This window comes from Cyprinodon variegatus, unplaced genomic scaffold (genome assembly GCF_000732505.1).
Source record: "Cyprinodon variegatus isolate N-32 unplaced genomic scaffold, C_variegatus-1.0 Scaffold262, whole genome shotgun sequence".
NCBI classification, from domain to species: Eukaryota; Metazoa; Chordata; class Actinopteri; order Cyprinodontiformes; family Cyprinodontidae; genus Cyprinodon; species Cyprinodon variegatus.
Genome location: NW_015150715.1, coordinates 177074 through 194652, shown reverse-complemented (window position 1 = coordinate 194652; position 17579 = coordinate 177074). Strand labels below are relative to the sequence as shown.

At 38.0% G+C, this 17579-nt stretch overlaps 1 protein-coding gene across 2 annotated transcripts in view; it reads left to right on the top strand.

The window, feature by feature from the left end:
- The window catches only part of LOC107089736 (pro-neuregulin-3, membrane-bound isoform-like), a 581689-nt gene that overhangs the window by 508666 nt on the left and 55444 nt on the right, over positions 1-17579 (top strand). For both annotated transcript variants that reach the window (XM_015382677.1, XM_015382676.1), the window contains 2 exons: positions 1749-1772; positions 14864-14966. In XM_015382677.1, the coding sequence (XP_015238163.1) occupies positions 1749-1772; positions 14864-14966 (127 nt within the window). The remainder of the gene's footprint in view (positions 1-1748; positions 1773-14863; positions 14967-17579) is intronic.

Here is a 17579-nt window from a genome sequence, read left to right as displayed (position 1 = left end):
TTTAATCATATTTTACCTCAGGGAGGGGCTCGCAGCAGCAGTTGTTGCTCCCTGAGGACAGAAAATATAAGGCCCACGTTCAGTTACACTAGTAAGTAAGTAAGTAAATACGAAGAGCACATGGTCGTTTATTTACATTAGGTCTATAATTCAGATTTGTCTAAAAAAAAAAAGACTTAAAAGGACTTCAAATTTGAAGTTTCAGACTTGGGACTTGACTTGAGAGACACCTATCTTGACTTAAGACTTGACTGACCTGTGTTTGCTTAAGACTTGACTCGGGACTTGAGATAAAGACTTGAGACTTACTTGATTGTGGCACAATGACAAGAATAACATTATAGAAAGGTTTTCGTAACAAATAGCAATGTGCAAACTGTAAAATGAGACAGTACAATAATGCTGAAGGTGCTTTATAATTTTACTGGAACATTCTGCTAGATGGGTGGCATGAAGAAGACTTCCTGCTAAACTCCACCTGAACCAGTGGTGTCCAAAGTGTGCACCTCGAGCATCACTGTCCTGCAGGTTTTACAAGTTTCCCCTCTTCAGCACAGCTTATTTCTAGTTTGGCTGATTGACAAGCTATGCTGAAATACAATCATCTGAACCTGGTGTGTCAAAGCGGAGCAAACCTGCAGGACAGCGTCCCTCTAGGGTCGCCCTTCGGCATCCCAGACATTCATCGTATTGCTTTTTGGAATGGATATATGGGGCTTGTATAAGCTTCTGGACAGCACCTTTCGAAATGTACGTTATGGTGATTTGCAGCAACATTCACACTGTAAAACTAACCAATTAGTAGAAACTCATATTTGTGTTTACATATCCACATTAATTATAGAACAAACTTTTTGATGACTGCAAAAGTGTGTGGCTGAGGTAGGACATGTAAATGGACATTTAGCATAATTTTAATGAGGCTGTGTATCTATGATTTAGTTTGCATTTATTTCTTTCACCTTTTATGTAACAAAGAAAATGAATACCAATGTAGTCTGGTGAAAAACTATTTAAAATAAATAATGAAATTACTGATTTAATATGTAATTTATGCTAAATCAAGTGCACAATTTTCAGGAAAATGTTGCTGATTTTTAGATCGGTTTTTGTTGTGTTACCATCCCAGTTTCTGTTTTGCTAACTGCTCCCAGTTTGTGCTGATGGAAAGTCAGAGTCACATCATTCCACAATGGTTGTCCTACTCGAGTCGCATCCCAAACGATAAGTTAGGAGTCTGATCAGAGCCACATATGAATGAGGCTCAGGTCCCCACTTGTTTCTAACTGCCTCACCTGATCACTTGACCCTCCAAAATCTGATTTTCAGCCACATTTTCCTGCAGTGTAAATGGCGCCTGAGAGGCAAACACAGAACCTTGACTCCTGAAGAAGGGTGAAAGAATGATCAATCGATATCAGTTGGTCAGAGATTAGCCAAACAACATAAATAAACCGCAAGTGTATAAACTGTCAAGAGATGAGGAGTTTTCTTGCTTGTTTAGTTCTATTTTCCATAGCCTGATACAAACACAGAGAGGTTAACATGAAGATGGAAAATAAAATGAAAGTAACAGAATGCATTTGCATGCCTCATTTCTTGTAACATTTCTAACATTTATCTTCTTCAGTGTAACGAATGCAGAAGTTTACAGGGTGATTAGCTGTGCATGTTGGTACCTTCACTGGCTCCTTCAGTAACGTCTCTTTTCTGTCTCTTTTTCTCCTTCCTGCTTCCTGGAACAACAGACCAATTGGGCATCGAGTTTATGGGTAAGAGGCTTTACTTGTCTTGATAAATGCATGACTCATGTCTGCAAACATTGTAGGTTTTTTTTTTCATTTTGAATCAACGTTACTTACATGCAGATCACTTTTTTAGACACCCACTAAAAGGCTGTGCTCACAATACTCTAATGGCATTATTATCTGGTTTTACATTGAAGCAGTAAAGCTATGAATGTGTTTTTTATGTTGCTGCATGAACACATTTTGCACGCTTTGCCCTTATCTATGTGTAAAACTTGTCAGTGGCCTGTATCTGACTGTACTCTTTACACAAAGGCATTTATGTATTACCGTTTTCCATCTCCTTTCTCCCTCACATTTCTTTCACTCACAATTGCTTATGAAGTGTCCCCCTCAGAATACCAATGTGCTCCTGTCTCCTTGGAAACGCAGAGAACGGAGCCGGTGCAGCATGGTGGCGTTTTTTTTTTATTCTTCTTTCTCTGTTGGTGACGTCGCCACCGTGGGCAAATTAATTCCTAATCAGTTCTTGCGTGGACATTGATGGAAAAAGTTCAAAAGTGTGTTTTTAAAACCCAGAGTTTCTTACAAATGTTGGGTGGAGATCTGTTTTCTTTTCCCTCCTGTCTTTGCAGAGGGAATGTTTGTGCGTTTCTACCAGGCACATGCCCGTGGGCTGTGATGGGGTGGAGGCCAGCAGATTCACAGTGCCGTTGCCAAGCCTTTCTCTCTCGTGTTCCTGGCTCTGCTTGTGTCAGTTATTGCAGCTGAGGTGCACTAGTTAACGGCGTGGAAGCTTATTGTTTAGCTGCAGCTTGTAACTCTCTTAGCTGGAATCGCTGGGACTGTTTATAGAAGCTCTGATAATAAAAAAAAAAGAACGTCATTAAATCCAGCGGTATAACCTCCGAATTTTTGAGAGTATCTGAAAGAGCAGGCATCAGTTTTTTCGTTTTCCCTTTCACCTCCTTTTTTCTGCTCTCGACTTTTGCAATTGTTCTCAAAAGAACCAAAGCCTGCTCAGACTTTCCAAACTTGGCAGTGACGGATGGTCTTTACCGTTGGAGCTATCTTGCAGGTTCGTCCTCCTATTTATATTCACTGTGAGGTTTAATGCCTTTGCAATGTGCGGGCTCCCACATCGCCGGCGTTCAGGGCCTGCTAACGTCCTTCCTGGCATTGTGTTAAGGTGGTGCATGGGAAGATCATCACCTCCTACACTCGACTGTAACATCTAAATGTTAGAGAACTGTCTCTCATGAAAAAAGAAAACACATCTAATCTAGATCCGGTGATCTTAAGAAGTTTATATTGTATAAAAAAACCTTTTTAGCACAATTTTGGATTTGATGAGAATTTTTATACAATGTATCTATACACAAACATATGCTGATATCTGGATACATTACAACTTCTTATCTCTATAACAAAGGTGCTGGCACAATCCTGATGGAATTTTGAAAGCAGCAATGAGGCTTTGTTTTTGTCAAGGCCACGCAACTTCAGACCCAGGATTCAAGCAGACAGATTAGTGTATTTCATGAAAGCATTTCTAAAGTATGTCAGATCTGTAATTCAGCAGGTTGGGCATCAAAGGGCAGAATCTGTAGAGGGAAAATGATTACATGCATGTGAGTCACTAACCTAGTTTTAGAGATCAGTCGGTGCCCAGAATAAGGAGTTGAATCCAGCTGGATGGCTTCCAACAGCATGCTGTGAACGCCAATCAGAGGGTTCCAGGAGCCAGAGCCTGGAGACTGCTGAACTGGCTGAGGAGCAGACCCAAGCAGATGAAGGAAGGCAGGAGTCTCCAGAAGAACAAGGCCAAGCTGGTGACGAAGAGCTAACAGGAGTCCAGATCAGAAGATCAGAGATCCGATGGGAACCGAGGGGAAAGCCAAGTCGAAGTCAGTAAGCAGATTCAGGTTCAGTCCACAGTCAGAATCACTAGCAGGAGTCTGAAGACAGGTCAGGCAAAAAAATTCGAAACAGGAACAGTAGGCTCAAGGGTCCAAGGGCACGACTAGTCAAGATCAGGCAATCAGAACAACAAACAGGAACTCTAAAGCGCGGGGGGGGTCCCATCAAGGTGCAATCTGAGAAAATGACAGACGAAGTGTGCTCCTGATGTCCAGTCTGCTCCGTAGCTTTATTTTGGTCGCTGTAACCGCAGAAAATCCCGCTTCACGAGGATAGGATGTTATAGATAGGATGAGTCTTGAACTGAATTAACCTGTGTCAAGAGGCACAGATGCACCGACTGATGGAATGACCCACGGACCGGTACCGGTCCGCGGCCCGGTGGTTGGGGACTGCTGCTCTAAAGAACTCTCCCTAAAGGCTTGAATAATCTAGCACTAATGACTAGGAGCAAGCAGCTTAAATAGGGGCAGAAGCAGGAGGATGCGATGAACAGTAATGAGAAACTGGGCCAAGTTACGCAGGTGAATGGAGTAAACCATTAAGCCAGTCTCAGTGCCAAGATCATGAGTTTTTTGTTGTTTTTTTTCCCCATGTAATGCATTCTGAATTGTGTTCGCACAGAGTTGTCATATTAGTACACTTGATTTGCCTTAAAATTGTTAATAACTAATTAGACTTTGAAATTAAATTCAATGAAAATGCTGGACAGAGCTTTATCTATCACCTTCTTTGATGTTAACATTTGAATTATATCCTCCAATCAAAAAAGGATTTTACCTTTATCTTATCTTATTTACAAGTGCTTCATTTTTATTCTTTGATTTGCAATATAACTATGAGACTTCCATCATATAATCGTAATAGCAAAATGTACATGACCTAATAGAGATATTTTTTTAAAAGTACCCCAATGTGTGAATCCATATTTCTATTTATGATTCATAAGCAGGCAATCTCCCTCCTTCAACCTTTGCCTTCTGAGGCTAAAATTAGAAAGGAAACATACTATGAAGGTTAAGGCTCATCTACAGGGGACTTCACCCACCCGACATTTAATAAAATTTGGAATATATTTAAGACTTCTCAAATCCTGCCTTTCCTCTTTATAAATCTTTAATGGGTCAGGGCGAGACGAGAGGGAGGAAAATTCACCGCTTCTCATCAGGCAGCCATGCGGGCCATCAATATTTCCTTCCCATCAGAGTTCAGTGATCTCTGCTGGAAAATCTGGGGCCACAACCTGACTGATGGTTTTAAAATTTTCTGAGGGTTCTACTAAAACGTTGCAGGCAGCTCCTTTTGCACTGAGAGTTGGCTGGATTTCTTTAGCTCAACTAAAGACTATACATTTATTACAGATGAGAGGAGAATTCACCAGAGCGTTGGTAAAACATCCCATTGTGGACAATCATTAACGTAATTCAGGAGAAAACAATGTTAGGAATGTTTTCTGGATCTGGAGAAACAATCAGCTTCTTTAAAACATCTGCATAATTTTTTTAAATGAATTAATTTAGATATTTCATTATTTTAATCTGTGTTTGGCTTTATACAGATTTATCTAATACGTGATTTGAATGTGAAATATATCGATAAGTTATTACATGCTCAGTTCAATCATTTTTTTTTTTTTAAATGCATAAAATTGCATTTGAAATTATAATTTAAACTCTAACACTAATTTTATTTATAAATTCAGAGGCTGAAATATTTGGGACCGCTGGTCTTAGTAAAAGGATTGAGGATAGATAAGTTGTCTGCAGCTGTAAAAATGTAAGAAAACCGTCAGAAATGTAAAACTTGCTAAATATGAATATAAATAACAATTCCAGAAAAGTAAAAAAAAAAACAATCCACTGGATTTTGTTTCCAAGTTAAAGACGTTTCTCTTCCATCCAGGAAGCTTTTTCAATTCAAAATGTCAAAAATAGTGTTGAGTTCCAGGCTTTATAGAGTTGACCAACAAAGCCTTGTTTTTACTTAGAAAACATGCAAAAAAAAAAAGCCGTAACAAAGTTACGATGATAGACAAGATCCAACAGAGACGTTGCTTTCATATAAAAACACTCACAGTCACCAATCAGAGGCAGGAAGAAGCTCAGTTTTGTCATGACTTTTGATAAATATTCTCATATTTCATTGAGGTCCAGTTTTTTATGGTACGTAGTATATTTCTACTAAGTATATAATACTGAGTGCAAAAGTATTTGTTTTACACATTATCCATCTAATCTCTGCTGTTGCAGTGGCTCTCTGTGCTGCTCTTTCCTCTACAGAGACGTCGAAATGCAGATGTAACATTGTGAAATTTAAAAACATTGAGATGGAATCTCTGATTGGTTGATGCACTTTAGACGCACTGTAAAAACGATCTAAAAAGAAGTTAAAAATTCTAATATTAAGTGTTTTACCCTTAATTTGAGTAGGTAAATGCAATAGTTTGCCAAACAAATGAGTGTTTTTAGTCTTAAAATAAGAAAATTAGATGAAATGCACTTGAAATAAGATAATGCAATTGAGTTTTCTTATTTTAAATCTAAATTGTCTCGTTCCATTGGCAAAATGTCTCTTTTATCTCCTCAATCCAAAAACAAATGCACTTATTTTAAGAAAAAAAAAGACTTATCTAGATTTGGATTTTTTCCAGTGCGTTAACTGGCTGCTCCTGCTAAAAATGCATTCATTGTGAACCAAGCATTACAAAATACACCAACACCTACTGATCAGTCTAAGTTTACCTTTAATGAGACCTCTGACTTGTTATACGACCTGTTGACCATCCAGTGTTGGGTTCACTGTCTCATACCAGACTGTTAACACCTTACTGCACCTCTGAGGTCCAACGCTCCCAAAAATATGCATTTTATTAACCTTTAGATATGAATGTGAGCAGATTTTCTTTTTATTTCTCTCAAACTCAGTCAAATGGAAATGTGCCTAGAATATAAAATGTCCTGCACTGCTCAATGTCAAACAGGATAAAACAATAAAGAAAGGAGAAAGAGAAAAAAAGCAAACTGGTGAGTAAGTTTCTAATCCCTTTGGGCAATGCCTTGTTCTTTCCAAATTAGCCAGAGCTCCAACTGCAGCAGAATAACTCATTTATGTTTGCATAATGATAAGAGAGGGCAATTAAATCTCCTGCTGTAGAAAACTTTTATCAGTCTTTGCATTTTTTTAAGTTTAATGTTTGGAAAGATTTAAATAAATTCTCTTATATGTTTTATTTTTGGGGGTGGGGGGGGGGGTGACATGGTGACATGGCGAATAGAAATTCCTCAAAGTCCAAATCTTTACACACAGGAAGACAGTGTTAAAAATCAGTAACTAAAAACTAAGCAGGCATAAAAAAAATTTAAAAAAACATTGCAAAAGAAATTTAGAGTAAAAAAAAAACTAATATCCTAAAATAAAGCAGATTGATTAAAGGGGTTAACAGTTGTATTTGTGAGGCAGATTCCTGAAATATATTGTATTTTTAGAACAGAAGTTCTGGTTCCATCCAGCGGGTTCCAACAGATTATCAGTACAGAGCTATATTAGATCCCAAACTAATTTCGCCTGAATCAATGAGTTTTTATTCATTCTTTGTGGATCTTTAAAAAATCCAGAGCTTCATGTTACAATTGAGCAAATTTGAAAAAATGTGATAAAAAGGATATGTTGGTGTTCATTCATGCGATTGACAGTATTAATTTTATAGCGCATTAGGTTAGCAGGTTAAACTGATTGATTTAAACATTTAATTACAATAGTGTCATTCAAAATCTCCCCACTTTCCTTGACGGGCCCTTGGCTGGTCCTTGGTTGGTCCCCTACAATTCCTTTTTAAACATCAATCTTTGTACTAAAATATTGTTTCTGTCATGATTTGTGGACATTAAGATCAAAAGAGAAGGGGTTGAAGGGGATTCGGCTGCCATTTGGCTGGCTTTTGACTGGGAAGGGCCATTTTGAATAGCGGCTACTGTAAGGAAAGTTTTCAGAAAAGTTTGGAAATTAAAGGTGCAGCTAGATATAAAAAATAGAACCATCAAGCTTTGATTGACCAGTTTTACTATGTGACTGGATCTAAAAGGAAGGTTCAAAGAAAAGTTAACACTAGATGTTTCAGATTGTCTCGCTCAGATGTCTCAATTTGGGACAGTTCTAGCACATCTCTGTAATCTCTGTAGCACTTTGAGATTTCTTTGAAATATAAGGTGCGTTACAAATAAAATCTATTATTATTATTATTACATCTATCCTGCTCTCCCACAAATTGAGGAACATTCCTACATTTGACTAACCTGACTCCGCCAGATGGATTTGCTCCAAATATCCATCTGGAAACCTTCTGTTGGTGAAATTTTGGGAAGGGGTGAAAATACTGGTTAGCTGATTGGCCTATGTTGGTGATTGACGGGCCAAATGAACCAATCAGATCAACGAAGCATATGACGTACTAACAGCCAGGCTACTCTTGCCAAAACCAGTCGGGAGAAGAGCAAAAACATATTTTTCTCTGAGAAAATCCTCCAGAGCAGTGTTTTGCTCTTCTTTCAGTGAAGAAATACTCTGTAGTTCTGATAAAACTTGCTCCATAGCCACGCTAACGCTAGTTTCATCGGCTGAAGCCGCCATTTTCTTTAGACTGAACTGTCGCGCTTCTCGTTGCGTCACACCTCAACCCGCCTCAAAGCCAACGCTGATTGGACGTTCGTTTGGTGAACGGCTCCAAATTTTCTTCAACGGAGAGTCTCCAGACTGATTAGTGAGTGAAATCTTGAAAGCTTGCGAGATCAGGATGGTCTCACGAGGCTAACATTTGACTGGGTCAAATTAAAAAGAAAGGGCCTCGTCCATCCCTCAGAAGCGAGTTAACACCAGCGATAACCTTGGAGCAATGATAAACTGGCGTGGTATTGCAGAGACACATTCACCACTTTGTACAAAAAGTAAACTGATGTATTCTGGATGCTCCTCCAGGCAACAAACTACCAAGCTGAAAAAATCACAATAATTTTCTTTTAAGCTGATAAAGCTGCAACAACAGCTAACATTACATCAAGCTAGCATATAAGATTTATCTGAATGCTCCAAATATAAAGGAAATGCTGTAATAGATCCCACATTTCAAAGGTTGTTGTATTTAACCTTTTTTTTCAAAATCTCTCTTGATTGAATTTGAAAAGTCAGTTTATGGGATTTTTATATGCGGAGAAGATATTGATATACATCTAAAGAGCAAAACTGAGTCGACCTTGAAGGCAGAAATTTGCATTCAGATCTCTTGAAGACTGAAGGCTTTGATCCCAGGTTCTCTAAGAAGATGGAGCCACCAGTGATTTAAATTGAAGTGCTGCCAGAGGTGTTGTCCAGTGTCTCTATTTTTATGTCATGAACTCCACCAGGCAGACTGAAGCACTCTCACTTCAGCATGCCTCAGAGGTTCTGTCAAAATGCCAGCTCACACTGTCACCACACTTTGTCACCTGTGTGATTACCCGTGTGTGCTGCCAACAGTGTGTTTATAGGTGCAGATTTTCCTTTGAAATCAAAGACTGATAACAACTCATAAAAAAACAAAACAACTTATCCCACTTCTATTTTTGGCAGGAGAAAAAATAGGAACTAACCGTTTTAAAGTGAAAAGAATCCCATCCAGAAAGGCAGGCACACAAAAAAAACACACATTTTATGTGCGATTGGCAGGATTACTGTCTTGGTAATTTAATTTTAACTAAAGAAAACAAAACAGGGCTTACAGCATCGAGCTGAAGATTACATTTTAAGACTCAAGCTAAATCTAGAAGCAGAAGTGAACTTGCTAATATAAGCTGGGGCAGTAAAATGAGCCGTCATTGAACTAGCAATGTTAAATCTTCCTTATTTAGCATGAAGTCAGAACTCTGCTGAAAGTGCACACATTATAAATAACATACTCATATGAGCAGTTTGATTGAAAACTCACATTGTGAACATTTATATCTGCAAATTCAATATGAAGCCATCAACATATAACACTCAGCAGGTTCATGCTCCTTCTCTGCTCTCTCTTACGTTTTATATGCATGTAGAATAATTTGTACTCATGTGGAACTGTTTATATGTGCTAATGTTAACTTTTGTCACATTGAAGGTGGAACCATCCAGAGATAGTAAAACTGCCTGTGATTGGTTACTTTTCTTCCTAGTTATGGCTAGTAATGCTAGCAGGTCAGATTGCATGGAATGAAATCTTAGATTTCATAGATTCTGTATATCGAAATTTAAGTTCATTGAGATACAAACATAGACTAACTATGGAGGCCAAGAGCCGTCATACTCGATTATTTTTTTCCTTTGCCTTCTTTTCCTTCTCGAGATAATGACATAACTATCTTGTTATCATGGTCAAACCATTGTTTTCTCAATATAACAAGATAATTACGTCGTTATCATGAGAAAACAGCATTGATTTCTTGAGATATCGAGATTATTGACCTGTATCAGTAATGAAGGAGGCTGGCCAACAGCCCTGGATTCCCAGTCCATCCATGCCTGCGGGGCCCATAGTTGTGCAGCTGCGGCCCAAATGATCAGTTTTTTAGTTTCCTTTTTCTTTTTACTCATTGTCAGGTCATGGTGGATAATTGGATTGGATGAAATATAGTAGAAACAGATCTGACTGTTTTTTATATTAAAGTCTTTAACTGGACTTATTTGGGGGTTATTGCATCTTATACCTGTTAAAGTCGTCTTGTTACCTAAAACTTAAATACAGGATCATTTTCTGAATTACACATAGGCTGCCATGACTTATACTTCTAAATCTTCTCCCACTGTTGTGGTATTGAAGGATGTAATCAGTTGTGTTGCACCAATTCCAGTATCGGGCAGGGCCAAGATTTAGCACTAAAATGGTGGTATCGGTATCGGTGAGTACCAACAAATAGGGCACCGATACCATTTTGAGAGCCAAAAGTGTATTCAACCATTGTCACCCATTCCAGGTAGGCAATAAAAAGTTCTACTGGATTCACTTTGTATTAGATTTTTTTCCTGCTTCACAAAGGTAGGCAGCAGCTTGACAAATCCATGATGGCAATTATTGTACATCTAGGTAGTATGCAGTTCTTCATATATACACACACACATCAATTTAGAACAGATGGTATTGGTATGGTATCGTTATCGGCCAATACTCCACAGCCAGGTATTGGGTATCAGTATCGGGGCCAAAAAATGGCATTGGCGCAACACTAGTAATTGGTTTTAACACACACCAATAATCTCGTTTAGATAATGAGAAAATTATCTTGTCTTCTCTGGAAAATAAGAGTGTAAAAGCATCAGAGGCACACGACCGTTATAACTAACAATAACAACACCTAGATGAGTTTTTGTGTGAATGAATATGTGTATATTTTTCCTGATTATGGTTGACTGATATACATTTTGGATTGGGAATTTGTATCTCTTATCTTTTTAATTTTTTTGTATTTAGGATTTAAAAATGCTACCCCTCACTGGTACACTATTGTTATAGTACATTTATGATCTGTCATTTTTGACATGTATATTTACACTGTGCCATCTGTAGTCATGAGTTTGAGTGAAATAAAGAAATAATTAACCTGTCCAGGGTGTACCCTGCCTTTGGCCAATAGACTGCTGGGGAAAAGCTCCATGCCTTTGTGACCCTACGGATGAAGTTGGTAAAAGAATCATGGATGTTTATCAACTTTACAGCTCAAGAGCTACTGGTGTCTTATTCCTCTTAGTATAAGATGTTTTTTCTGCTTCTACAAGCTTGATCTATGGATTATCTTTTTTCCAATCATACTTTATTTGTTTACATATGGTGATCATGCGCTTTACTGTACATTTACGTTTTCCTAAGGAGCTGAGTAAAATACAGAGATAATGTTTAATAAGCCAACAAGGCAACATAACTTAGTCATAATACGTGACTGGCAGCCTTTAAGGATGAACTAAATATAAAAACTTGATGAATTTGAACTTTTGAAATACATGATTAATAACTCTGGATTATTATGACACACGTGTCCATGAACTGAACTTGCCCTACATCAATATACAAGAAGACCAGATAGAAACACAGTTACAGTTACAGTCGCCTTGAGATTGAAATATTAATCACAGTTGTCTGTAAAGTTGCTGTGAAGAACTGACCAGCAGGGCAAATCTGGGGGTTTGAAGTGGGAATAAATAGAAGATGTGACCCTAAGGCTGCACAGATGGAACAAGAACAGGCTTTCCCTCTCTTGGGCCGAATGATTTATTCACATCAAGAGAGTGTGCAGTAGGTGTGTGCAAACAACAAGGAGGCTTTAAGCACCGCCTGACCTCCTCATCATTAACCTCACACTGAGTTCGCAGTATGGCTAAGATCTAAGTCACATTGTCTTGGATTAAGGGAACTTTTACCAACTAATTTTAGTCAGACCATGTCGGTGTTCTTTTGATGAAGTTCTTTAAATATTTGTGGCCTTTCCTAATAATATTCAGAGTTAGAATAATGAAAAGAAAGATTGTCTTCAGTCTATTTCCCCCTCTTCCGAATCTCTTTTTTGTAATCATCTTCTTGTGAACTGTGTCAAAGTCATTTTCTCTTTTCTTCCAACAACGGCAAAATTGTTTTTGCCATTTCTTGTTAAAATTGGAAAGGTATACTTAAGTTGTCCACCAATTTTCCTCTAAATGTTTTATCAGTGCCTTAACTCCAAATTGCTTCAAAAAGACATAATGCTTTTACTCCAGAACATAAAAAAACTGATTGAACTCAGGTATTAACTGAGCATCCGGATGAAGTTCTAGTTTTTCATAGCTGCTTTTTCTCACAGGGAATTGTCTTTTCAGTGGAGATTTCAAATGATGATTTTCAGTGTATATGTCATGATTTCAAGAAAATTTAACATGTTTAAAGCTTTAGGCTAAAATAGCATTATTGCTCAGCTTTGACATGACTTGTTGATTATCTGTCTGACTAACACATTTCAATGTGATTGCATTTAATCATATGTGCAAAACTACTTAGTTCAGCTCTCTTTGCTCCACCAACAGAGTCTACTGATGTGAAATACTAACCTGTAAAACAAGGCCTCACGACGCTGAAGCACAATGTCCCTTAATTTCTAGGAAAGGGATAAAAAAAAGCAAAAAAAAAAGAACATATGTAATCTTTAAAAGAAAATTAAAAATATTTTGAAAAAGATTTAAAAAGACAAAATCTGAATTGCCATTGACAAACTGTTGGTTTTTTCAATTTAAAAAATGTGTTCATTGTTTGCAACAAAAATGGAACAAAGTTCACTCCATACACAAACTATTTTCTACATTTCAATTTATAAAATGTATTTTTACAATTTTATTTGTATCTAAAAACATGCTCTTTGCTTGCAATCATAAAGGAATCACAAGGCTGATGAAAATAAACACATTTAGACACTTTTACATTGAAAATATGGAGTTTTTAAGCTTAGAACAGAGTGAAGTTTGAAAACCTGAAAGTGTTTGCAGTTTAATTAGCTAATAATGGCTAATAACCTTCCTTTGCCAGGTTTACATAAGCCCAGTTATTACTGTTTTTTACGTAGAGTGGAAAATGGTGTTAGATAATGTCTCATATCTATATCAGGAGAGGAATGGCTGACATCATCAATAAAATCCTTTGCCCCCCATTGCACCTCCTTGTTTTATCACCTCTCATCTTTCTTTTCAACATTTCCCCAAACCACCCCTCTTTCTTCCTGTCACACTGAGTGCCTTCCTGCACTCCCAACAGTCGGTCTCACTGAGACTGTTCTCATCTCCTCTTAATTATTATTACATTCAGGAATAAAAAAAGAAGAAGATGTTGTAGGTTATTACTCTTAGAGATCCGGCAGCATCTGTTGTTTTTAGAAAAGATAAGGCATCTAAACCCTGGCTTTCTGAGGTTGTGGTTTATCTGTGGTGGATTTTTTCCCCCCTAACTATCCTAGGAGATGCTTGCATATCTTGATTAGGTCAGGAACTGATGAATTCCCATCCTTACCAAATATGTGCGGCTGGATTTTATGAAGGAAGATACATTTTGGCTGCAGTTGGGTCATAATGCTGAAGATAATGCAGCAGAGGAAGGAAGGAAGGAAGGAAGGAAGGAAGGAAGGAAGGAAGGAAGGAAGGAAGGAAGGAAGGAAGAATTAAGTAAAAGGTGAATTCCACAAATTCACATATACTAATAAAAATATTAAATTGTAATTTCATATTTTTCCATTGTTATTCTGAAGAACACTGAAATCAAATTCCATTCATTCCCATATTCATTCCTCCTGTGTGGGAATCCTTTTACAGCGGCTCCCAGTGGTAATTACTACATTTTTTCCTTTGTACTAAATAAAATCCTTAGAATATTTGTCTCAATGTAAAACCCTTACGCCCTTCTTCTTTATGGCTTTCCAAGGCGTGAGCTTTGCAAAATAAACCCTGACTGATCGCCTGTTAATGTTTCCGAGGGCAGCCGTGATTTACTTGTTCGGAACAAACAAGACAGCTTTCATTTTTCTCCACTAATGGTGTCCCTCAGCACCATAACTCTTCTTGTTTCCAAGTGTTCAGGCTCCATTACATGAGGCATCCATTTCAGAAGCAATGTCTGGTGTCTATCGGACCATTACTCGATGTGGCAGAGCTGATAAAACGAGCCGTGAGGGCCGCACCGCAAATCCGAGTGCCCCGTGTGTTTTTATTTTTTTATTTTTTCGCACAAATGAGGGTTGAGTGTATTTCATGTCAGCCATACTTGGTTTGTTTATCACAGAATTAGCAGTTACTCTTGAAAAGAATCAAGGCAGCTTGAAAAAAGAGAGAAGGAGAAAAAAAAAGCCCAAGAGAGCTGTTTGTTCAATAACTGCTTGTTTGATGATTTAAGTAGCTGTTTGGGTGGTGCAGAGAAACACATTAGAAATTAAAAGCGGATAAGAAGAATTCTCAAAACTGTGTTTAATCCTGTGAATGGCAAGACTGCAGAATTATGTTAGTTTAGCTTAAACACCTCTCCTGTGAATGGCAAATGAAAGAAAAATATTTCTTTTCTTTTTCTTATTCTTCCTTTGTGTCTGAAACACGCATGCGGGCAAATATGTATAACATCTACGGCTTTATTTCCCAGGCGTGTGCTGTTCAAACATTAATATGGTGTCTTTTTCTGTTTGGTTTCTCCACAGAGAGCAAAGCTGTGTACAAGAGACAGGTGCTGTCAATCACATCCATCGCCATGGCAATCAGTCTTCTGGGAACGCTGTGCATGGCCCTCTACTGCCGCAACAAGTACGCTAATAAACACACAGACACACGCATGCTGCAGCCCGTTTCTAACGTAAATTCTGTGAAATGGACGGATTGAGAGTGGGCCTTTGTTCGTCCTCGGGGCCCCACACAAACAACACTATTTCTCTCCTTGTTACTTGTAAAAACTCCCAGGCAGGCCAAGTTTATTGGTAAGAGCTTGGAATGCTTGAAAGTTGCAGACAAAACCTAGAAAAAAAATCTCCAGGCACAATGACATCAGATTTTTTTCTGTCTTGCCTCAGATCCTTTGATACTGTACATATTTTTCTTGATTCCATGTTTTTAAATATTAAATAAATAATATAGGGGATGATTGCTATTCCAAATAGGGATGCTTTGCTATGAGTTGTGGTATCAAGTCAGTTTTCAGTTCAGATTTTTTCGTTGTACATGGCATATGTAATAACTCTTTGATTCAAAAGACTTATCGCATAGCCCAAGCTTTAAAAAAAAACACTCCAACAAACCAGAAAAACGAGGGCTTGGTCTATGATTTGCATTTGACTTGGAATGTGCTTAAAGGGATGGACCTCATTGCTGATTAAATACACCAGCACTCCAGCTACAGATTACTCTGTTTCTAGCCAGCAGAATTGACAAAAACTACCTTATAGCTGTGGAAATGTTGCATTTCACTTTAAGCCTGCTTGCTTCCGTTAGCGGAGCCTAGAGAGCTGCAGAGACAGCTTTTACAACATTTAAAACTAGGTAGTTCACCAAGTTTTGTCCACAAGATTAACTGGAATGGCATTAAAATGTGTTTGTGTGATAAACAACAAGTCATATGAAAACAAAGCATAAACATGCTAGGTTTGCTTACTCAAGCTTGGTAAACTTGACTTTTCAAGCTAAGCTTTTCCAGCTAAAAGCACAATTGAGGTGCTCCAGTAGGAATTTCTGTTGGGACAAAATAAATACTTGAACATGTTAACTGGCCCCACCAAAATCACAAAAATGAAAAACATAAAGAAAAACGACTGCTGTTTTTTTAACTTTTAGGAGAGTCAAACTTGCAATATAAAACTGTTGCAATGGTATCATGATGTGTTTAAAGGTCTGACCCAAAGATGCAGAGAACCACTCAGAGAGCCAGGCAAAGGTTTAACTGGTTTATTGAGGAAAAGGTAGAAGGGGGGTAATCTGGAACTCAAAAGAATGGGTGAGCAGGAACTAGGAATTCTGGCGAGGATATGACAATGATTAGTTCAGGGACCGTGGGAATCTTGGATGCCGTAAAGATAATGCTAGTGAGGGACTCATGTTTGGGAGGTTTCTTCTCTCACTTTGAATCCAGTATGTGTGGGTTGCTCCAGAGAAGAGGGGACACGTTGAAGAGTGGCCAGGTAAAAATTCTTTGGACCCGGAGGAGCAATGGAGCGGACTGTCACTTAGATTTCCAGGAGAACTTGAATGGTACATGTGGAGATTTATCCTCTGCTCAGTGTGAAGCTCAAACAATCCTTTGAGGGGAAGAAGCCCCAAACATCCAGTTTGCATCCCCTGCTCAATGTGAAGCTCAAACAATCCTTCCAGGGGGAGAAGGCCCAACATCCAGTCTGCAGGGTGACTTCCTGCCGAATGGCAAAGACAGAAAACAAGGTTAAAGCTCAGAGAGACAAAGACTCAGTTAGACTCAGTGAAAGAAAGACTCAGGTTAGACTCAGCTAATCTAAGCATGGCTAGAGTACCCAAAACTGACAAACACTCTGGCGTCTAGGTAGTGACAGTCCACTGCTTAAGTACTCCTCCAGATAATGATCCAAAGAGCTGCAGGTGTGCAGGGAGGACCAATAAGGACAGGGCTCCACCTGGTGGTGGAGGGAGAGACAGACACAAAACAGAGCACACAAACTGGATTCCTGACAAATGGCAGCTAGCAGCCTTGGATGTGACGTGACAGTTAACAAGAAAAAAAAAGAATAAGTAAGTTTAACCTATGCCTCAAAACTCTGGTTAGTGAGTTTACATGCATAAAACATGTGCAGAGCTGAAGTTCCAAAACTCATCATGTTATCATTTAAAATATGTTTTTAAGCATATAGATGAGATTAATCTTGATATTTACAGAATTTCTTTGAAACTTATCTTTGCAAAAAAGAAAATATAACAGGGATCTCATTTAAAAAACGGAATATGTTTAGTCCTTTTTTCTGCTTTATGTATTCGAATTACATTTCATCAGTATTGCCTGGCCTTCATTAGTGGGATTTTATCCCCAATTAGGGAATATATATATATTGCCCTCTTCTTACTCTAAAAAGTTGTGTCTTGCTTCTTCTTCTTCATGAACTTTGCTCAACACAAAGGCTGAAGCAGCTCATTGGGATTCCCCTTATCCATTATCTGCTTACTGTACAAAAAAGTAGGTGTTTTTATACTTGGAACTAGTATAAAACCATAATCAACTTTATTTTGGTTTCATTGTGATAAAGTCATACATTTTATATTTATTTACTAAAAACAGCTCATAAGCTGAAATTTGAAATGCATGAATTCCCTCTGTCAGATTGCAGTGATTTTAAGGATGAACAACATTCTCTCTACAGTATGTTGTATAATTATCTCCTACATATTAATTATTTTGCTATAAAA